Source organism: Lithobates pipiens, unplaced genomic scaffold (assembly GCF_037356315.1).
Source record: "Lithobates pipiens isolate NorthernLeopardFrog02 unplaced genomic scaffold, aLitPip1_a1.2 Scaffold_8, whole genome shotgun sequence".
Taxonomy (NCBI): Eukaryota; Metazoa; Chordata; class Amphibia; order Anura; family Ranidae; genus Lithobates; species Lithobates pipiens.
Genome location: NW_027507903.1, coordinates 125,144,360 through 125,168,986, shown reverse-complemented (window position 1 = coordinate 125,168,986; position 24,627 = coordinate 125,144,360). Strand labels below are relative to the sequence as shown.

General features: G+C 39.9%; 1 protein-coding gene across 1 annotated transcript in view; it reads right to left on the bottom strand.

Annotated features, from left to right (window-relative positions):
* Positions 1-24,627, bottom strand: part of LOC143963396 (cathepsin S-like) — a 56,641-nt gene that overhangs the window by 3,995 nt on the left and 28,019 nt on the right. The window contains exons 6-7 of the mRNA XM_077473024.1: positions 21,717-21,876; positions 5,256-5,355 (exon numbers count right to left, since the gene is read on the bottom strand). Coding sequence (XP_077329150.1) covers positions 5,256-5,355; positions 21,717-21,876 — 260 coding nt within the window. The remainder of the gene's footprint in view (positions 1-5,255; positions 5,356-21,716; positions 21,877-24,627) is intronic.

Below are 24,627 nucleotides of genomic sequence, written 5' to 3'. Positions count from 1 at the left end.
GTTTGGGTGAACATAGGTAAATCACACCTACAGTGTAATTGTAACTCACATTATAGTCTTACACCCTAGCTTCTGCCCTGGCCAACTTTATCTAGCTGAAAGGATTACAACTCAATAAACCTACACAAGTGATCATCAGGAGAATGAATCTACAAAAAAGTAACAAATGATCAAACAGAACACAGGAAACAAACAATAATGTACATAGGGGTAATAAAACTACACATATGTGCAAATGGTTCCCTTACAGTGGATATGGGGGATGTGTGCAGATGGATGGTGTATCTAGACAAAATATATGTATAAAGGTGTTGCTAGATAAAGATGAACCAGGGACGGGGGGGGGGGGGGGGGGGTAGAGATACACCATCCATCTGCACACATCCCCCATATGCACCGTAAGGGAACCCTGTGGTGTCCTGGCTGGGCTCTTATGTTTGGACTCTCAGGTAGGGATGAGCCGAACACCCCCCGGTTCGGTTCGCACCAGAACTTGCGAACGACCCCCGCGTTCGAAACGAACGTTAGAACCCCATTGAAGTCTATGGGACTCGAACGTTCGAATTGGAAAGTGCTAATTTTAACGGCTAATATGCAAGATAGTGTCCTAAAAAGGGTTTGGGGACCTGCCTCCTGCCTCAGGGGACATGGGTCACTGCAAAAAAAAGTTTTAAAAACTACCGTTTTGGCGGGAGCACTGATTTTAATGACGATTAAAGTGAAAAAAAAAGTGAAATATTCCTTTAAATATGGTGCCTGGGGGGTGTCTGTAGTATGCCTGTGAAGTGCCACGTGTTTCCCGTGTTTAGAACAGTCCCTGCACAAAATGACATTAAACGGAAATAACACCATTTAAAACTGCTTGCGGTTTTAATGTTATATCTGGTTCCTGCAATATGGTTGAAAATCATTGAGAAACATGGCATGGGTAGCCCTCCCTGCCCATTACCAGCCTATTTGGGTCTTGTACGCATATTAAGGGGAACCCCGTACCCATATTAAAAAAAGGAAATGCGTGTGGCCCCCAGGCCCTATATACTCAGAACAGCAGTATACAGGCGGTGCAAACAAGACAGGGACTGTGTAGGTTTGTTGTGTTAAGTTGAATCTGTTTGTCATTTTCAACCGGTACATTTTTAAAGTGTAGCTCCAGTCAAAAAAACTATCTTTAAGCTTTTTGGAAAACATAGGGAAGGGTTATCACCCCTGTATAATTTGTTTTGTCGTCCATCTTTTTTCATCTCACTTGCTGCTGTCTCCTTGCGTTTGCAAGTAGGAGATGTTTGTAAGTTGGATGTTTGAAAGTAGGGGCCTGCCCTATATTATAGCGGTATGTACTGGGTACAGAGCACGCAGACAGCACGCACTATCTCCTAACACTACTGACTGCAAGCTCTATTATTAACCACTTGTTAGCCCAATGTTTGCATAAAGTGAAAGATGAAGTTATGCTGAGTAAATAGATATCAAACATGTCACTCTTCAAAATTGCACATGCCCGTGGAATGGCGCCAAACGTCGCTACTTAAAAAATCCCCATAGGCGACGCTTTAATTTTTTTTTTACTGGTTACATGTTTTGAGTTGCAGAGGAGGTCTAGGACTAGAATTATTGCTCTCGCTCTAACATTCTCGGTGATACCTCACATGTGTGGCACATGCGAGCACATGGGGACATGGGCGCTTTAATTTTTATTTTATTTTTTTATTGTTCATTTTACTTTATTTATGTTAGTTTGACATTTTTTTCCCCAAAAATATATTTTTGATCACTTTTATTCCTATTACAAGAAATGTAAACATCCCTTGTAATAGGAATATGGGGTGACAGGTCCTCTTTACAGTGAAATCTGGGGGGTCAATATGACCCCACATCTCACCTCTAGGCTGGGAAGCCTGAACTAAAAAATAAAAAAAAGATTCTGGCTTTGATCGTACTGGCGAGTTGGTAGAAGCACCGGAGAGCGGTGAGGGGTGGGGGGCGTCTATGGCTGGGTATTTCAGGGTATCACCAAGTATGGCTGGGTATCTCTGAGTATGGCTGGGTATGGCAATTTATGGCAGGGTATTACAGAGTATTGGCGGGGTATTGGCGGGGTACTACAGAGTAATAGCAGGGTACTGCAGAGTATTGGGGGGTACTACAGAGTAATGGCAGGGTACTGCAGAGTAATGGGGGTTACTGCAGAGTAATGGGGGGTACTGCAGAGTAATGGCAGGGTACTGCACTGCAGAGTAATGGCAGGGTACTGCAGAGTATTGGGGGTACTGCAGAGTAATGGCGGGTACTGCAGAGTATTGGGGGGTACTGCAGAGTAATGGGGGGTACTGCAGAGTAATGGCAGGGTACTGCACTGCAGAGTAATGGCAGGGTACTGCACTGCAGAGTAATGGCGGGGTACTGCAGAGTAATGGCAGGGTACTGCAGAGTATGCACTGGTATTGCAGAGTATTGGCAGGGAATTGAGGGGTTAAATTCGGTGAGCAGCGATGTGGGCACTGCAGATGCAGCCCACATCGCTGCTGACACCGATCTCTTTCCCCTCCGCTGTACCGATCGGTACAGAGAGGGGAGGGAGGAACAGGCGTCATAACATGACGCCGGTTTGTTTCCAAGTGATCACTCCGTCATTTGACGGAGCAATCACGTGGTAAACGGCCGCTATGAGCGGCCGTTTACCGTGATCCGTGATGCGACCCGGCGGTCACGGATGCTCTCGAGTGCGCACACCTCAGGGCACGCAAGAGCAGAATTCTGGGAGGCCGTTAATTAACGGCCTCTCAGAGTTAAACAACCCCCCTGAAGCCGTTAATCGGCAATGGGCAGTTGTTAAGTGGTTAAAGCTAGATCACTAGCTATATAGGTGAGGTGAATATAGTGGTGTATACTGCAGTCAGGGCACAGACAACAACCACTACACAGCAGCAAGATAGGAAATCAGCCAAAAACGATTGGTGTGTACTGTGTTGAAGGTACACAGAACACCCACTGCTTCAGATGCTAAGTAACACACTACACGAGGCCGCCTCAAAGGCGGCCTTATAAAGTGTGGGGCGTGCACTACACAGCCTGAGCTATGATTGGCCACAGGCAGGATGCCTGTGGCCAATCATGGCTCTCCTCGCTGCCGGCGCTGCGATTGGCCAAGCATGCGGGGTCACAGTGCATGCTTGGCCAATCATGGGGCAGCAATGCACTGCGCCACCGCAGTGCATTGTGGTCCGCGCGCGCGTCACTCGAATTTTGACGTGAACGGCCCTAACGTTCGGAATTCGCCGAACGGCCGAACAGCCAAAGTTCGAGTTGAACGTACGTTCGACTCGAACACGAAGCTCATCCCTACTCTCAGGTAAGCGACTGTGCACTAAATTCTTTTGTCCCCCCTTCTTTATTCGATCAAAATATTTTATATCTAATTTGCACATGTCTGTAGTTTTACTACACCTATGTACATTATTGTTTGTTTACTTTGTCCTGTAAGATACTTTGTTACTTTTTCGTAGATTCATCCTCCTGATTAAGTGGTCCTTTGACCGCGAAACATGTAGAGGACCACATGTACTGTGAGGACCTTCTATACTTTTGACTCCATCCCTGGAGCATTCAAGTATCCAGTTAACTATATAAACATTTCTTGTTTTTATATTGATTTGTATTGATTATCGGAAATCATGTTCAGTCCTTTTATATGTCAAATAAAATATGTTTTTTTTAAATCTTAGAAGTGTATATTACTTACCGGTACCAAGATAGTCCCCTCCCCCCCCTCTTTGTTAGTGGAGATCAGCCTTGGGAGCTGTCTCTACTTCCCATTCCTCCCTTCACAGGATGCTTTTCATTATGGGCAGCAATAGGATGCTTTTCATTACGGGCAGCTTTTATGAATGAACTTTTCGCAAATGATCCAGCAACTCAGATTACCCACAGCACCAGAAAATCGTAACTACTGAGTATGAGAGGGCAAAGGACTGAACATTTTAACGAAGCAAGTAGCAGAAGGGACACTTTTCATTCAATGTAGGTACCGTCCCATGTGCTGATAAAAAAATGAACTTAAGTTAAATTTTAAGAGACTGCCCAATCATGACAAAGTGACAGAGTCCCTTGTTAACCCACTGATTGCCCCATTTACATTACAGATGAGGCAAAATGTCATCACTTCTGGGTATGGGGCAGCATGTGATCTCCTCCCATAATGATGTTCTTAGGTCTGAGTGGTCAGTTGCCAGGTCTGATGAGGTGATATCATCAACCCTTAAACAACCTCTGACACTATATGGCATGAGGTTTACACAGGACATTTTATGGTGGCATCAATGGAAGGAAAAACAGAGATGGAACACTGTTGATTGCACCAAGGGGGTCTCTTACTGATACCAACCGTATAGAACTTGGAAGATAGATGTGGGCTGCAGGCACTGCTCCAGGCCCATATAACTAGTAAAAACAGGCCGCAGGTGCCACAGTTCTCAGTGGATCTGTCCTATGTCCCTAATCCAAAAATAAAGAAAACACTGCTACTAAATCTAAAGTGTCAATAATTTATTCAAAAAGATGAACATGTCTGCCATTTCGCCCATAACTAGGCTTAGACATAAAGAAATAACTCTATGATTAAGCCACATTACAAGCAAAATACATCAGCCACCAATTTTTTTTTTTAAAACAGTTGACACTTTGGATCTAGTAAAAGTGTAGCTCTATATTCTTTACCAATTATCAAAAGTATTTATATAGTGCTGACACTTTACACTGTGCTTTACATAATGTACATGCACCTCTGTCCCTAAATTATTTAGGTTACATGCATTTGTTATTTTATCACATTATATTTTTCCAGGATAATGTTCAGGTTTTAAAAATGCATATCAAATTGTGGTGGAAATACTTTTTTTTACACAGGAAATGAACATGTAACTATCAAAAACTCAAATTTTTTCTTAATCTGCATTGTATTTCCTAGGCTTTTATTTAATCTCAGCCTAGAAAGGCTTTTTTTTAGGAGCAAAAATCTGTGCAATAATGACACACATTGTAAATTCAGCAGATATTTTACCTTTAGTAAAATAAAACAAAAAAAAAAGCAAAAAACATTTTGATTAAAATTATCAAATAAATTATAATAATAATAATATTAATATTAATAATAATAAAACAATAATAATCATAATTACTGACATATTGACACTAAGCACATTTACATCTACACATTTTGAAATTATTTGTGTTAATAATCATAGTAGAAGGCAGCTTACTTGTTTTTGAGCAACCAATAGTCTGTTCCGCAAGCAGACCCCAAACCCACAATTGTCATCCCCATTGTGAGACCGTGGGAACATTGCCCATCAAAAACTCCTGAAAGGAATCAAAAGACTTACATTGGTAACAAATATTGATTACAAAAATAAACAACACATTTGCATACTATTATTTTTATGAAATTTTATTACAATGCAATAATACAAGCTAATGTATATGTATAGCCAAACCTTTTTTTATTTTAAATAGAGTTGGGAAAGCTTAAAACCCCAGTCAGTGTAATTGTAGTTGTTTGTGTCCTGTTCAAGTGCTTATCTTTCACTTCCTGTCCTGGAGATAAAAGAAGACCTGAGAGATAATCTCTACAAACTAATTCCCCTTTTTCACACATCCCATACCTGGTACCCTCTGTAATGTCTTGGCCCTTCTATCACTTTCTCTCTTTCAGTGACAATGGCCACCAAAAAAAGAGAGGATGAGTTTACCCAGTAAGGGGCACATACAGCAATAACAACTTGACAAAGTTTCTAACCAAGCTTCTTCTCTTCTCTACTTGATGCTAAAAGACACACATCTTGGCTATATCTACACATTGAACAGGTGATGGGTCACTCCTAATACTCCAAAAACCTAAAAGTAAACCTGTCGTAATCCTTGGTGAGTCATATTGAAGATATGATGAAAAATGCAAAAACAGATGTTACCATTACTAAACTGTCTAAATAAGCCTTTCTCAACCAAGGTTTCACCTTAGGATTCCTCCAGAGGTTACTAGGGGTTCCTTGTGTAATCACTGACACTGATCTTTTTGGTTATCTGTAAAAGCGAGGCTTGTTCCTACTGAACACAAATGTAAGGAGCATTCTTCCCGTTCCTTATCACACTAATGTACCGTGAGCTGTACATCTAGTAATTATTAGCTGGGGTTCCCTGAGACCGTAATGTTATTTCAAGGGTTCCTCTGTAGCTGAAGCTATATGCAAATCTTGACTTTCCCTGTAAACATCAACCTTGGACTCTCCGCACCTCCCAACTATTTTTATTGGTTAATAAAAGTACTAAAAAAGAAAAACAATAGGGAGACATTGGGTGTAAATGAGGGTAGGGCCGTTGTTAACTGCTATCCCAGGTTGTCTGGTTATTTTTAGAGCTGCTATTGGATTGCTATTGTTGCATCTATGGTCAAAATGTAATATATATTTATGTCCAAGATGAATTTCAATTATTTCAAGTCTACTTGTTAGGGATCTTCCCGGCACATGGGTGTGGGCATGCGTGCAGACACCTGCATGCGTACGGACGTGCACACCAGTGGGACTGGCGCCAAAGACTTCCTATTTAAAACACCCCAGCTGCACAGAGACTTTGTTGTCTGATAGCTTGTACCTGTGAAACCTGTTCCTGAGATCCTGATTTCTGTGTTTGACCTGGCTCACTCTGACTACGCTTGCTCTCTGTTGCCCTGACCCCAGCTTGCCTTGTTGACTATGTTTACCTCTCTAATGCTTGACATCCTTTTGCCGAACTCTGCCTGATCATTCTCTGCCTGTCGTCTATATCTGCATCTGATCGTCTGTTACCAAACTCAGCTTGTCTGACTACGTATTCAGTGTTTTCTCAGATCTGCACTTACCAGCCTGCTACCTGTTCCTGTTTCCTGCTGCATCAGCTAAACTTACTACACCTGCCGTTAAACTTGCTGGCCTATCCTGGTGACACACCTACTACACTGAAGATGACCCAGGCACCCATACATCGCCAGGCTCTTGCGGCCACTGTTGCAACATCGGTGGCCCTTGAGCTGAGGTTGTAAGAGAAAGCCTTCCCACTACACGTCAGGCTCATCCATCAGGTACATGATGCTACTCCTATAAATCCGAATGTACTTGAAATTTGGAAAACTACTTTATGCAGGTCCTCACTAAGGATGAGCCGAACACCCCCCGGTCCAGTTCATACCAGAACCCGTGAACAAACCTAAATTTCGTATGAACTTTAGAACCCTATTAAAGTCTATGGGACTCCAACGTTCAAAATCTAAAGTGCTAATTTTAAAGGCTAATATGTAAGTTACTGTCCTAAAAAGTGTTTGGGGGCCTGGGTCCTGCCCCAGGGGACATGTATCAATGCAAAAAAAGTTTTAAAAATGACAGTTTTTTCGGGAGCAGTGATTTTAATAATGATTAAAGTGAAACAGTAAAAGTGTAATATTCCGCATGTTTCCCGTGCTTAGAACTGTCCCTGCACAAAGTGTAATTTCTGCAGGAAAAAAAGTCATTTAAAATCACTCGCGGCTATAATGAATTGTCGGCTCCCATAATACAGAGAACACTCATTGAAAGTCATTGATAAAAAAACATAGAGTTCCCCCAAATTCAATTACCAGGCCCTTCAGGTCTGGCATGGATATTTAGGGGAACCCCACGTCAAATAAAAAAAAAAATGATGTGGGGTTCCCCCTAAAAATCCATACCAGGCCCTTTATCTGAGCACGCAACCTGGCAGGCTGCAGGAAAAGAGGGGGGGGGCGAGAGAGCACCCTCCCTCCTGAATTATACCAGGCCACATGCCCTCAACATTGGGAGGATGCTTTGGGGTCCCCCCCAAAGCACCATGTCCCCATGTTGATGAGGACAAGGGCCTCATCCCCACAACCCTGGCCGGTGGTGGTGGGGGGCTTATCAGAATCTGGAAGCCCCCTTTAACAAGGGGACCCCCAGATCCCGGCCACCCCGTTTGAAATGGTAAGGGGGTTTTTGTACCCCTACCATTTCACAAAGAAAGTGTAAAAAATAGTTAAATAAGACAAACACACTTTTGAAAAAGTCCTTTATTAAAAATAAAAAAATAATAAAAGTTTCCAGCAGTGGTAATGCACTCTTGCTATCCAGCGACGGATGATCATCTCTCCGGGGTCCAGCGATGGCTGATCTGATCCAGCGATGGGTGATCTCTCCGTCCAGCACAGCACGGTCCATCCATCCTTCCTCTGTCTCCACTGGCGGAGGCACTGTGGGATCCCAGCAACCTGACATTTCTTATATGAGGAGGGTGGGGCCACCCGTCACCTGATCCCACCCCCCTCTAACACAAGTGGGGAAGCCTGGCTTCCCCAATGACGTATGGGTGACCCTGCCCCCCTCTGATGTAACGCAGGTTTCCGTTACTCAAAGCTCATCCCTAGTCCTCACACATTTACTTCCTTGAATTCTGTAGCATGCATTCACTATGTCCTGTGAGTAGGAGCTGCTGTGTCACACATTTCACAGAGCCTGCCTTTTGAATTACAGAGGAGAAGATGATTTTCAGGAGGCAGTGTCAGTACATATATCATGGCTTGCAGACAGAAAGGTACCATGGGATATGTAGTCCTTATAAATGGAAAGTAAACAGCAGAGGAGGAGCTGCAAAGCATGCAGGGAATCTGGAAAGTTCACATTTTCTATACATTACAAGAAAGAGAATCATGTGGGTATGACAAGAACTCTAAATTTCAAAAAGCTATCTTCGATAAGCTGTGATGTTTACAGCAGGACACTCTATGGGACACTCTATGGGATAAAATATTTGAAACAAAGAATACACAAGGCAAGTGGGAGTATTCTAGGCCTCATTCATATTGGGTGTACTTAAGTGTAGACAGTCCTATTCATGTCGATTGGGACAAAGCGGGTGCATAGGCAAATCCCAATTTGACATCTGTGTGGGTCCCTGAGTGCAGACAGTTTGAGTTTGGGTACATGCACCCGCACGGATGTCAAATTGGGAGCAGTGGCGATGTCTTTGCAGCTGCTGCATCTCAATTTATTTCAGACTTCCTGCATGATGTACATACTGTGCAAGCAAAACACGGCCTCACACAGGTGTAAGCTTAATTTCCCCCAAATGAATGAGACTTTAAAGATTATTTAAATTTATAATTTTAATTAATTGATTCAAATAATTGCATTATGCATTAGTCATTGTGCTCCATTGGGTAAAAAGCATACAAGAACAGCATTAAAACATTTAAGGCGAAATTCCAAAGTATAAATAAATAAATAAATAAATAAATAAATGAGAAAAAACAGGCCTTTAAAAAGTACAAAGTAGAAGGGACATGGCTGGCATTCCAGATTTACAAAGAATGCAACAAGAAATGCATGTGAGCAATCAGCACCTAAAACAAGTCCCCAAAATTCTTTCAAATATATCAATAGTAAAAAGGTTATAAAACAGCAAATAGGCCTAATAATAGATGAATATTGGAAGATGGTCACAAATTAAGGGAAAAGGCTGATGTATTCAATCATTTTTTTCTCTTCAGTTTTTACAGATGAAATGGGTTTGATAGTCTTAATTTTCAATACATTCGTATTCAATATTTTAAGAGAGAAAAGTATAAAACAGGCAGACCCGAAAATGCACAAGAAAGACATTAACAGGAGATGGTATTTCAACAGCTGCAAAATAACCGTTACATCAAGGGATTCTCAGTCACCACATTATAATCTAGAGCTGAATACCACTCCTTATACAGGTGCATCCCCAAAAATTTGAATGTCATCAAAAAGCTAATGTATTTCAGCAATTCAATTCTAAAAGTAAAAATCATATTAAATCAAATAGATTCATTACACACAGAGTGATATATTTCAAGCATTCCGTTCTTTTAATGTTGATGATTATGGCTTAAAGCTAGTGAAAACCCCAAATTCAGTATCTCAGAAAATTAGAATATTGTGAAAAAGTTGAATATTGTAGACTCATGGTGTAACGGTCTAATCAGCTAATTAACTCAAAACACATGTAAAGGTTTCTGAGCCTGTAAATGGTCTCTCAGTCTGGTAAAAGTAGGTTACATAATCATGGGGATGACTGCTGACTTGACAGTTGTCCACAAGACACAAGGAGGGTAAGTCACAAAAGGTTATTGCTAAAGAAACTGGCTGTTCACAGGGTGCTGTATCCAAGAATATTAATGGAAAGTTGAGTGGAAAGAAAAAGTGTGGTGCACAAGCAACAGTGATAACCGCAGAGAGGATTGTGAAGCAAAGGCCATTAAAGAATTTGGGGGAGATTTACAAGAAGTGGACTATGGCTGGTGTCAGTGCTTCAAGAGCCACCACACACAGACATATCCTGGACATGGGCTACAACTGTCGCATTCCTTTTGTCAAGCCAATCCTGAACCAGAGACAACGTCAGAAGCGACTTACCTGGGCTAAGGAGAAAAAGGATTAGATTGTTGCACAGTGGTCCAAAGTCCTCTTTTCAGATGAAAGTAAATTTTGCATTTCATTTGGAAATCAAGGGCCTGGAGGATAAGTGGAGAGTCCAAGTTGCATGAGGTCCAGTGTGACATTTCCACAGTCAGTGATGATTTGTGTAGCCATGTCATCTGCTGGTGTTGGTCCACTGTGTTTTATCAAGTTCAAAGTCAGCGCAGCCCTCTACCAGGAAATTCTAGAGCACTTCATGCTTCCCTCTGTTGACCAGCTTTATGGAGATGCTGATTTCATTTTCCAGCAGGACATGGGCACCTGCCCACACTGCCAAAAATACCAATACCTGGATTAACGATCATGGTATCACAGTGCTTGATTGGCCAGCAAACTGGCCTGACCTAAACCCTATAGAGAATCTGTGGGTTACCTTCAAGAGGAAGATGAAAGGCACCAGATCCAACGATGCAGGTGAGGCCGCTATCAAAGCAACTTGGGCTTCCATAATACCTCAGCAGTGCCACAGGCTGATCGCCCCATGCCACACCACATGATGCAGTATTTCATGCCTAAGGAGCCCCGACCAAGTATTGAGTGCATACCAGTGCTGTGTTTTGGCCTAGGCTGACAAGGCCCACGGCCATCTCCTGCACGGGTACAGCCTCCGGCGGCCGACTTGCTTTAGAGCGGCACCTAATGTCATAGCAGGTATTAAGTGTACTTGGCCTGGGTAGGGGAGCGACTGGCGCCCCCATGAAATGGCCGGTGACTGGCCAGGCCAGGCTCCGCCTACCGTCCTCCATTTCGGCGTCCTTCCTTTGCATCTTCTCCCCGGCACGGGACGGGGTCTGTCTGTGAAGATAGGAGGAGAGAGAGAGAGAGAGGGAGGAGGACGACAGGAACCCCCAGGCGGCAGCTAGGACAGCAGTGGGTAAAATCAATTACTATTACTTTTGTAATCATGTGCGTGTGGCAAGCTACGAATCAAATATAAATATGGATTAAATAAATATACAGACCTTATTGCAATAAAGAGATCCGTGCTATAAACTAATTAAACAATCCACATTCAGTGAAAGTTCATGTACTGCAAACGGTACATGAACTTTCACTGAATGTGGACTGTTTAACCACATCAGCCCCAGAAGATTTACCCCCTTCCTTCCTGGCCATATTTAAAATAAATATTTTTTTCCCACAAATAGAACTTTCTTTTAGTGGTATTTGATCACCTCTGAGGTTTTTTTTTGCACTATAAACAAAAAAAAGAGCAACAATTTTTAAAAATAAAATTCAATATTTTTTATTTTCTGCAATAAAATATATCCAAAAAAATAAATAAATTAATACATTTCTTCATCAATTTAGGCCAGTATGTATTCTGCTACATATTTTTTGGTAAAAGAAAATCTCAATAAGCGAATATTTATTGTTTACGCAAAAGTTATCGCAACTGCAAACTATAGGACAGATTTAGGGACTTTTAATTATTTTTTATTATTTTTACTGGTAATGATGGTAATCTGCAATTTTTAGCGGGATTGCAGCAGACAAATCAGACCCTAATGCCACATACACACAATTGGAATTTTGGTCAGAAAAAGCTCTGATGGTTTTCCCGACGTAATTCCAGCTGGATTTCGTTCAAGCTGTCTTGCATACACACGGTCACCCCAAATTCCGACCATCAAGAACACGGTGACATACAACACATACAACAGGACTAGAAAAAGGAAGTTCAATAGCCAGTAGCCAATAGCTTCCATCTCATAGTTGAATCTGAGCATGCGTGAGTTTTTGTGCGTCGGAATAGCATAATAGAAACTTTTTCCGTCAGAAAAATTGAGAACCTGCTCTCAATCTTTTGCTGGCGGAAATACGGGCAGCAAAATTCCAATGGAGCATACACATGGTCGCATTTTCCGAAGAAAAGCTCTCATCTGTCTTTTGCTGGCCGAAAAGATTCTGACTGTGTGTACGTGGCATAAGTGACACTTTTTGGGGACACCAATACAGTGATCAGTGCTAAAAAATGCATACTATACTGTACATGGACATACTTTTCCGTAAGCATACATTTCTGTATTAAAAAATCCTTTTTTTTATTGGTCTTATGTAATATTCAAATTTTCTGAGATACAGCATGTTGGGTTTTCACTAGCTGTAACCATAATCACCAAAATTAAAAGAGAAATGCTTAAAATATATAATTCTGTGTGTGGCGCATCTATATAAAATATATAAGTTTCATGTTTTGAATTGAATTACTGAAATAAATTAACTTTTTGATGATATTCAATTTTTTTTAGATGCGCCTGTATATGAGTAACACATGCTCATCTCAGGAATATTATGTGTATACAACATAAAACAAGAACCTTGCTTCAAGAAAGCATTTAAATGGGTACAGTGGCTAAGTGGTTATCACTTCCACCTAGCAGCACTATGGTCATCGGTTCAAATTCCAACTATGGCACTACCTGCACTGAGTTTGCATGTTTATCTTGTGCCTGTGTTAGCACTTCCGCCTAGCAGCACTAGGGTCATCGGTTCAAATTCCAACTATGGCACTACCTGCACTGAGTTTGCATGTTTATCTTGTGCCTGTGTTAGCACTTCCGCCTAGCAGCACTAGGGTCATCGGTTCAAATTCCAACTATGGCACTACCTGCACTGAGTTTGCATGTTTATCTTGTGCCTGTGTGGGTTTCCTCCCACACTCCAAAGACATGCTGTTAGGCTAATTGGCTCCTGTTTTTAGCAGTATTATTTATGATTCCAGCTATTTTTTGTTGTACCATAATCCATGAGATCTTTCTTCTCAGACGTGCTATAGAAACCAAAGGTTTCCTCCATGCTTCAGCAATAGTAATTTTGACTTGCTAGGGAGTTTGATAGTCTTAATAGTAATAATAATGTTTCAAAATGAAATTACCTCTGTGGTTGACTGAAAACCAGGTCAAAAGGAGGCTAGGTGTTGATTTATTAAATCGGAGAGTGCAAAATCTGGTGCATGGTAACCAATCAGCTTCTAATTTCGGCTTGTTCAATTAAGTTTTGACTAAAACAAAAACTGGAAGCTTAGGAAACTTAGCTCAGTTACAGCCAAGCCACTACTTCTAATTTTAAAGACACCTTAATGACTGGAATTGTACCAACCGATTGGCATAGAGCAAGTGTGGTACCTATTTTCAAAAAAGGATCAGGATGTATTTCAGAAGACGACAGTGTCATCCCCTCCCGCTGCTTGTAATAGCAATCCAGTGGCTAGTTAACTGCTAGGATTTCTTTTACAAGAGAGCCAACACCGGCTCTAAAAAAAACGTACAGGTGTAACCACTTGAAATCTGGAGACGTATAGGTACACCGCTTGTCGGCAAGTGGATAATAAAGGGGATGGAGGACCTCAGCTATGAGGCTCAATTTAAATAGATCATTCTGGAGAAGAGGTGCTTAAGAGGGGATATGATTACAATATATCAAAGATGACTCCAGTAACTGTAATAAACTGTTAACTCTAAAATATGACGGGCATCACGATTTGAGGTTGGAAGAAAGGATGTTTAAAATTAGAAAGATTATTTTTTACTGTCAGAGCAATAAAATGTTGAACTCCTTTCCCCAGGAAATGGTTCTAGCTGAGATTGTTGACAAATTCAAAGTAGAATATATGGGGCTATGGGAATTGTTAGATAATAAAAATTATATACACACACACACACACACACACACACACACACACACATAGTTTGAACTGGATAGACCAGTGTTTTTTTTACAGCCTTATAAACTATGTTTGTAAGTTGTAGAAAGGGGCACAGGCAGCACTCATAACACAAAAGCTTCATGCACTTTGAGCTTAAAAAAAATGCCAGTTCCTTTGGCAGAAAAATGCTCATAAAGAGCTTTTTTTGTACATAGTTTAGACAAGTTTAGGAGAGTTTTTTTTTGTTTCTGCCTGAAAGCTCCAATCAGAAACACAAACCATACCCCTTCAGAAAAGCCAGTGCCCAGCTTCTCCATTCAAGGTCATTGAAACTCTATTCTTCACTACATAGGGAGGTTAGATCCATTACATGGACTTGCCTTTTTACACATCTCTCCCTAGCCTACAACCCTCAGACTCTGACCTGAGTTTTTGATAAGCCCATCCTTCCTCTATTAGGGTCGAGGATTACAAGGTTGCCTTTTGACTTCTTCACAGAACTTCCTTCACCGGATTACTACTGGAAAAGGTTGCATTGCCTCTGTTCTCAGTAGCCCCTTATGTACATACAGTTTACACTTGCCTTGCATCTTTCATTTGTGAATGCAGGCTCTTACCCAGGTATCTCCCAGTAAATTCCATATCTTGGCGTACAGTACAGAAAACTGCTCCCTCCTCTCTTTTCTCTGTGATCTCCTTATTGCTTGCTAATAAAACTGGAGCCTCATGAAGTGGGTGGGATTATATAAGTACACCAGGGGTGCCAACAAAGCTTTTACCAGTGTCCAATCACCTGCAGTTAGCGGCCCATAACCCGGTATCAATTCTTTGGTACTGTACAGTACACCGAGATATGGAATTGATTGGTACATCAAAATTATTTTTTTAAGTTTGCCTAATTTTGTTATGAAATTATTTGCACTGGATTCTATTTCGATCGTGGTTACCTTCATTTCGAAGTCTAAAACTCCACATTAGAGTGAAATTTATTCTAAAAAAAAAAAAAGCCCACAAATTGTTTTGGTCTATGTTTGCATTATGAAACCTTAGCATAGGAACCTAATTGGAACAGGACCACCAACAAACACAGAAAAGTTTGTAAACCAACATTACTGTGTCATTTGTTCTTATGGAGAAAAAAATATTATACTGAATATGATCCCACACTTGGGTTATTTACAATAGACCCCAGTTTGAACAGAACCACCTACAGCCATTTTAAAGTAACTAAAGGCAAAATAAAATCTAGCTTTGGACTGGATGGAGAGCTTAGTACACCTATTGTGTTTTTTATGGCTGTCTGTGCCCTCATTAGGGTGATTCACCCTCTCTATTTGTCATGTTTACTGTTATCACAAAGAGTAAAAGAAAATCCTACATTTTGGGTTGTCGCCAGAACAGAAATATGTGTATATATAAAATATACGGTGCTAAATGCAAATAGATCATGCCTATCTATTGCTTTAAATCATGTGCTATAGACCCATAGACCTACTATGTATCATCAATTACAATAATACTTGTAATTATTATTCTAATAATAGTGACATGTACCATGTAAATAAAAAAAATCTATAAAATGCGTATCACATTAATATAAAAATCAAAAACTTGGAAGCAATATATTCAAATGCCAGTGTCCATAAATTACGGTACATCTCCTTGTGCAGTATGTAAAGTCATAAAAATACACTGGTGCCAAAACAGTTGTGACCTCCACCTTCTCCACCTACCCTATGATATTGGATGTAATTTATAGACACCGTGCTTTCAAGTCTTTTATTTTCCTTTTTCACGTGTGGAGATTGATTAATGTGTTTTGATTTATATATCAATGTGATGCCCATTTTGTGGATTCATTTTATTTACAGGGTACATGTTTTTATGTATTATTGCAACAGATATATAGTAGGTGTATGGTTATATAGTACACGATTTGAAGAATTAATAGTATTGATTTATTTGATTTTAGCACAACATATGTTATATATACACATTTTGTTGGCGGATTTTTTTCATCTCAAATGCCAGCTGTTTAGGGTTGTTCATCATCATGTTTCCTTCACATTTATGAAATATGAACATTTAGTATAATCATTGTTTATTTTCATCATCATCAAATTGTTGAGATTTTCACTGGTTTACACATTATTTGTCCTAAAGAAAAAATTATTTTGGGCATTCGATATTATTACTATTTATTTATATATTTTTTTCACATTTTAGTTTTGGTGGCACAGTTTTTTATATTATCATTTACATTGTGTTTATCCCACATTTCTGCTGCCTATTTATGTATTAGTATTTTATATATTTTTTATTTTTTATGATTATATTCTTTGGTCAGCGCAGTGTTTTCCATACTATATTAGGATTAGGTGAAGGTTGTAGCACAAGGTAGCCCATAAGTAACCAGAACAGGAGTAGAGGATACATTTTTTAATGGCGACAAATGTTCTTGTGACCCTGTTGACAACTAGGGAGTCTGTTACTTTGGAAGGATTTCCTCTCACTTGCTATAGTGACTATGGGACAGGAAGTTAAGGAAACTCTCCCCACACAGATGGCAAAAAAAACACCTTACAAAGATTATAACCTTTTCTTACTCTATTAAAAATGAAAAAAAATGCCATTAATTTAGCCACTTTACCTGTATAAATCAACATTACGGTATGATTTATTCCCAGGAAAAAAACAAATATTGCCATGAGTATATTCCAATTAATAGTTTGCACTCAAGCCATAGGACTCAGGGCTTAAAGTATACCTAAAGGCAAGCCTTTTTTTTTTGTTTTGAATGAGATGGAGAAAGATTAGAAAACCTGTCATTTTTATAGCTGTCTGTGCCCCCGTTAGGGAGATTCACCCTCTATATTTGTCCTGTTTACAATTATCATTGAAAGTGAATGTAAAAAGAAAACCCAAATTCTGGGTTGTCCCCAGAAAAGTAATAGAGGGGAAATCTTCCATTGGGGACACAAGTTTTGCTGACCTGGGGGTCCCCAAGGAATTCCACTAATGTGCAGGGATTTCCTCTCACTTCCTGTTTGGCTATGGGACAGGAAATTAAGGGAAATCTCCGCAATAGGACTAAAATGGCGAAAACAAATCTGACAGAGTTATAACCCTCCTGCTCTATCCAAAATGAAAAAAAATAAAGTTTTTCCTATAGCTCTACTTTAAAAACAGGACCACTAACAACCATTTTTAAATGTTGAAATAAAAAGTGTATTTTTCAGTGACAAAGTTGCACAGAATACATAGTGTAAGTGTGTAAGCTGCTTAAAAAACATCAGTTTAAGAGGGAAAGACCAGGCAACCGTTAATAAAATAAATATATTAATTGAAGTGAATTAGTTCACTGGAAAAAAAACAAAATGTTGCACTTGATTTAGACAATATAGGAATCTTTAACAGGCCACGGTTTGAGAGAGAGAGAACAGTGAGGTTTTTTAAGTTACAAATAAAAAACTATATTGACTCAATGGACAGTGTTTAGGCACTTTAACAAGGTCAAATTTTGAACAGGACTCTTGTAGTGTATGTAAGCACTATTGAATCGCTTGTACTAGACAACCTTTTGAACAGGGTCTCCACCAGCCATTTTCTCATAAAGAAATCAACATTACAGTTTAATATTTTCACATAAAATTTCATCCCAAATGATTTGTGCACATATGGAAAAGTATTTAATCATTTGCACTAGGCCCTGCTTAATGTAGGGCCCCCATCTTCCTTTGCAAAATTAAGAAAACAATAGTACAATAGAGTGAACAGAAATGTTCTCTTAAAATATTTTGCTACCCACATGCCCAGTATTTAATCATTTGTACCATTTGCCAACAGGATCCCAACATTAAATTGCACACTATGTAAGTGATTTTTCTGGGCTGCAATTACACAAGTAGAGACCCAACAGGATTTATTGTAAACTTTAAAATTACAGAGTGCTATGCTGGCTGTGGTCAATGGTCCAGACAATAGCAGACGCCCCACTAGCTGCATGTACATAACCTCTGCCTCTGTACATACACAGTCCATATGCAGTACTCAATCACTTGTAGTAGGCTCAGTTTTGAACAGGACCCCCAACAGTCATTTTAAAATATAGAAATTAATATTACAGTGTAATTTATGTTTGAAAAAAACAAAAAACACACAAACATGTTTCCCCTACATCCCAGCATAAAATTATTTGCACTGGAACCTAATTTGGAAACCTCCAACAAATATTGTGAAATCTAGAAATCAACATTAGAGTATTATTTTTTCTCAGGTTAAGGCCCTCAAACAAATGATTGGCCTACATTTGCAGTATAAAACCTATTAGCCCTAAGCCCTAATTTGAATAGAACCACCTTCAGACATTCTAACTTTAAACAGCCCCATTGAAGCATCATTTATTCCTAGGAAAAAACATCCCAAATATTGTCGTAAGTATCTTCTCAGTATTAATTTATTTGTGCTCAAGCCCAGATTTGAACAGCCCCCCCAAAAGCTATAAATAAATATAAAGCTTAAATGTAACAATAAATATTAACGTACGACTTATTCCCCAAAACATATTGCAATGAGTACTTTCCCAGTATTAGAGCCTTACTTCAAGTTGTGTTACTTTAACCTTTTTGCTGCCAGAGCACATGTTTAAAAAATCATTTTAGGCCTGAAGATTACAGAAAACCCCCCAAATATTATATATTTTCTGAAAGCAGACACCCTCGAGAATAAAATAGTGGTAGATCCAATTCTTTATGTCACACAATATTATTGCAAAAGTCGCAAAGTGAATTTTAGGGCAAACAAAAAAAAATTGTAGAATATAAAAGATGAGGTTGCACCGAGTACATAGATACCCAACGTGCCAAACCTTAAATTTGTGTGGGCGACGAAGTTTAGTACCCTATATTTTCTTTAGGTAACGCTTCAAAAGCCACCTATAGGTCATCAGTTTTGCGTTATGGAGGAGGTTTAGAGGTGCTAGAATTATTGCTCTAATGCCCTGTACACACGGTCGGAAAAGATCCAATCGGATTATGTTGTTGGTAAATCCAATTGTGTGTGGGCTCTATCTGACTTTTTCTGTCAGAAATCCGAAAGGAAAAAGTTTGAGAGCTGGATCTAAAATTTTGCAACAACAAAATCTGATCGGACTTTTTCTGATCGTTTGTAGAGAATTTCCGACGGACAAAGTGCCACTCATGCTCAGATTAAATTACGAGACCAAAGCTACTAGCCCCTACGTAGTCCCGTCTTACGGAACGAACATCACCTCGTTCCGAATGATCGGATTTTCCAACAACTTTGTCCGACCGTATCTATGCAATACAGGTTTCGCCCAAAATACGTCTGAAAAAATCAGACGGATTTTGTGGTTGGGATGTCGACCATGTGTACAGGGTATCACTCCGGCATGCGTGGCAATATGTAACATGTGTATAGCAATCAACATTTTTATGCATAGACACCCTCAATGCGTATGTGCGTATATGTAGTTGTGCCTCAAAAAAATTTAGCTGTGGGGGGACAGTATGAGAAGTCCCTGTAACGCTGTTGGAACACAGCGCTGTATGCTTTGTTTAGCTGACGCTACATACAGTTTTTATAGTGCGGACAGTGGCTGCGTTTCTTAAGGAAATCATTTGTTTAGGCCAGCTTAGCTCAAATAAACTATTTGAAGCAACACAAAATATGGAATAAGGCTTTCATTAACCGGTTCCCGACCAGCGCACGCCGATGTACGTCGACAGAATGGCACGGGCAGGCATATTGGCATACAGGTACGTCCAATCTTCAATGCCGCCCTGCCATCAGGAGCGCACCGCCGGCGGCGCGCTCCCGTGCTGCTCGGGACCCCCGTGAGTCGGGTCGCGGGACCCGCGGACTCGATCGCCGCGGGACCCGCGGACTCGATCGCCGCGGGCATACCCGCGATCGTCTCAGGGGACGGCTGAATGGAGGAAATGCCGTGTAAACAGCATTTCTCCATTCTGCCTAGCAACTAGTGACGCTGATCTCTGCTCCATGTGATTGGAGCAGAGATCAGTGTTCACTAAATGAAAGCCCAACCCCCCCACAGTTAGTAACACACCCCTAGGAACACTTAACCCCTACACTGCCACCCCCTGGTTAACCCCTTCACTGCCAGTGTCATTTACACAGGAATCACTGCATTTATATAGCAGTAATTTCTGTATAAATGACAATGGTCCCAAAAATGTGTCAAAAATGTCCGATGGGTCCCCCACAATGTCGCAGTCACAATAAAAATCGTTGATCGCCGCCATTACTAGTAAAAAAAATAAAAATAAAAAATTATTAATAAAAATGCTATAAAACTATCCCTATTTTGTAAATGCTATAACTTTTGCGCAAACCAATCAATAATCGCTTATTGCGATTTTTTTTACCAAAAATATGTAGAAGATTACGTATCGGCCTAAACTGAGGGAAAAAAATGTTTTTTTATATATTTTTGGGGGATATTTATTATATCAAAAAGTAAAAAATAATGTGTTTTTTTCAAAATTGACGCTCTATTTTTGTTTATAGCGCAAAAAATAAAAACCGCAGGGGTGATCAAATACCATCAAAAGAAAGCTCTATTTGTGGGAAAAAAAATACGTCAATTTTGTTTGGGAGCCACGTCGCACGACTGCGCAATTGTTAGTAAAATGGTCCGGTCTGTAAGTGGTTAATTTGCACCCTGGTTTGAAATTAACTTCAAATGTATAAATCAACATTCTAATATATTTTATTACTGGGAGAAAAACTGCCAAAATATTGTTCTGAGTATGTTCCCAGTATTAATTAGTTTGTGCTAAAATAGATATATATACAGTGCCTTGCAAAAGTATTACCCCCCTTGGCTTTTTACCTATTTTGTTACATTACAGCCTTTAGTTCAATGTTTTTTTAGCCTGAATTACATGTGATGGATCAGAACACAATAGTCTAAGTTGGTGAAGTAAAAATTTGAAAAATATATACATAAAACTATTTTTCAGAAATTAAAAAATTATCATTTTGAAAACCCCCAGTATATATATATATATACAGTATATATGTACAAATCACCAAGTACATTTGGCTTATCCCTAGACACCTAGGATAGAATCAATTCCATATTCTAAAAGGGTGCCTTCATGGAAAACAAATTAATTTTTTTAGGGTCCTTACCATCCTCACCATTGTAACACTGTATACCATTGTTGTTTATAGAGATTTCAAAGACCAAAACCTGACCATAAAAAAACATTTGTTCTGATGGAGAAACTTTGCATGGTAATGTTGTTTTGTGCAGATAAATGTGCGTTGTAGCTTGGATGCTGATAAAAACAGGAAGGTATGGTAGAGGGCTAGTTCATAATATTTTATAGAGCCATCAGAAAATAAGAGCGAATTTCCAAATTTATTTAAACAACTTATTGTAAAGTTGAATTCATTATCACACATCCAGAAACACATCCAGAAACATCACATATAGATTCAGAATATTACATGTACCTGATAACAAACTAACTACATTAAATCAATATATGTCAAATTACCTCCATTATACAAGAGGAAATCTGGAGGAACACCCATAGTTACTGCAACTGGCCCATCTTCTGTCACTGCATTAGCAATACTGTCTTCTCCTAAGAGGGTGTAATATTTGGAGACCTTTACTTTTACTGCTTTCTTGGGGTCGTATTTACACTCAGATTGCTGAATGGAAAAACCAGAGTGAAAACATTGTAAGTAAAATGGCTGATAATAATACTTGTTTCATGGTTTCTATTCTGTACTAAAGTTCAGAAAACACATCCAGAAAGTGTTTTAATAAAAATGTGATCACCAAAATTAGAATGATATCTCCAGGTATTACACTTTTGGAAGTCTACACACCAGCCGTTGTAGACCACATTTATAACATACTGACCAGCTAAATGGTGAATGGGAAAAATAGAGAACTCTGCAAAAATATTTTAAAACCTGATGGATTTTCTTGAATAAAAGGTAAAAACCAAGAAAACGTGTCCTCTGAACTGAAAATAATCTGCTGAATGTGGATATAAAAAGAGGAAGATACAATACTACAATTATTTATGATGGCCACTGTCATAGTGCTGTACTAACCATACAAGCCTGTTTTATTCTTTAAGTTCATGTGTGTTACTTTAGAAATATTGTGTATATTAATAAATTATGTCAAAAAACAGAAATGGATTAAATGTGCAACTTCAGGCGAATATAAAATGCATAAATTAATGCAGTTTGGTTTTTATTAATACATCATTCAATTTATGCAAAAAGTGTACATAAAATTTACCTAATATCAGCTTGTAATTCCTGTACAGCAAAGCTCAAACTGGGAGAAACAGCACAAGGAGACAGACAATTGTGCTGTAGTATACAGCTGTCAACGACAATGAGCAGGGCAGGACTTAGGGTGGTGGGGGCCCCTGGGCTTGAGTCACTTTCAGGCCCTACCTTCTATACATTTCCGTATTTATTGGAGTATAACACGCACCCGCCTATAACACCCGCCCCAAGTTTAGGAGGGAATTTTAGGAAAAAACATTTAAATGCCCATCAATGCAGACTTATCAGTGTCCATCTGCAGCCTTGCCCATCCATCTGAAGCCTTGTCCAGTGTCATTGAAGCCTTGTCAGTGTAGCCTTGCCTCAGTGTCATTTGCAGCCTTGTCATTGCAGTCTTGAAGTTTAAAAATTGCGCCACCGAGATACAGAGTCCTGGGTATCTCGGCAGCTCTCGGGTCCTCTCGGTGGTGTAATGACATATTCGGCGATCCATCGCAGTTTGGTACGGAAGTGACGTTCCGTCACCGCCATCTTGGTACACCCAACACTTGTCCACAGTAAGGATACACTAAGAAGGGGTAAAGCGGACATCTTACACCCTCCGGAGTTTTGCATTTTACATGTATTTATAACAGTAAAGTCAGTTTATATAGTGAAATACAGGACTTAGAATTCCGTCTGACTACTTAGATCTTGAATTTTAAAAGCAGCGGCAACCCTGCTCATCTCGCAGGTTTGCTAATCTGCCAGAAGTTCACTGCTTTTAAAATTCAACATCTAAGTAGTCAGACGGAGTTATAAGTACTGTATTTCACTATATACTAACTTTAATGTTATAAATACATCTAAAATGCAGAACTCCGGTATGTGTAACAACATGTCCGCTTTACCCCTTCTTAGTGTATCCTTACTGTGGACGAGTGTGGGGTGTAGCAAGATGGCGGCGATGGAACGTCACTTACGTAGAAAACTGCCACGGGTCGCCGAATATGTCGTTACAGCGGCTCTCGGGTCCTCTCTCAGTCCCGAGTGGAGCCGAGAGTAACCGAGTGTACAGTCTCACAGTCACGCCCAGTCCATGTCCATCATAGGGCAGGACTGGGCGTGACTGTGAGCGGAGCCAAGCCAAGTACACTTGGCTATGTATCTCGGCGGGGCCCCCTATTGGGCGGGGCTTATGGGCTTGAGCCCAAGTCCAGCCCTGACAATGAGTATGATGATAGGAGGCGAAAGCAAAGTGAAAGAGTGATTAGTTCATCAGTCTGGTGATTTTCTTTCACTGTCTAAGCACAGGGTAAAGGAGGGAATGGGTTAAGATAAAAAAAAAGGTAAGGTATGGATGGCACCGCCCAGTATTGGTATATGGTGTGTGTACAAATAAATTGAAGGTAAAATTAAATCACCTTGCACTGTTGCTTTAAATAAAGTGCTGAAACAAAAATGTGTATCTCTATTTGTTATATCACCTGTTAGGACCTGATGTGACTCCTAACAGGTAATATAACAAATTGAGACACACATTTTTGTTTCAGAACTTTATTTAAAGTGACAGTGTACAATGATTTATTTTTACCTTCAATTTATTTGTACACACACCATATACCAATACCGGGCAGCACCACCCATACCCTTCCTTATTCACTTTTGTAAAGGCCATCTTCAGGGGGGTAATTGGGGTAAGGCAGCAGCCATACCATAGGTCCCTAGTGTGACATTTAATACTAATTGAATCAGATTAAAAAACACGCCTTTAGAACTACTTAATCTGTGTATTTAGCTGCTTGTTTGGAGTTGAAATATAAAATTGGTTACAAAAGATCGCCCCTTAATATGATCACCCACCCTAACCCACTCCTTTGCTTTATGGGATTGTCTGCGACCTAACCTGTTGCTGACTTCTGTATTCACCCCATAGGTACATATATTCCATAACCCCCCCCCCCCGATATGGACATAGGAGCATTTAAATGGTGGACGGACAAGGGCATATATTGTATCGGTCATTTCTTCACTCATTGAGGTCCCTTCATTCTCCCAGTGTTCCTCAGTCTTAGAGATGCCCATCTCAGAAAGATTCTGTTTTTTTCAAATTGCTCATTTTTTACGTTAGATTTGGTCGGCAGGAGAACCCCCTTCACTAACTACATGCGGACA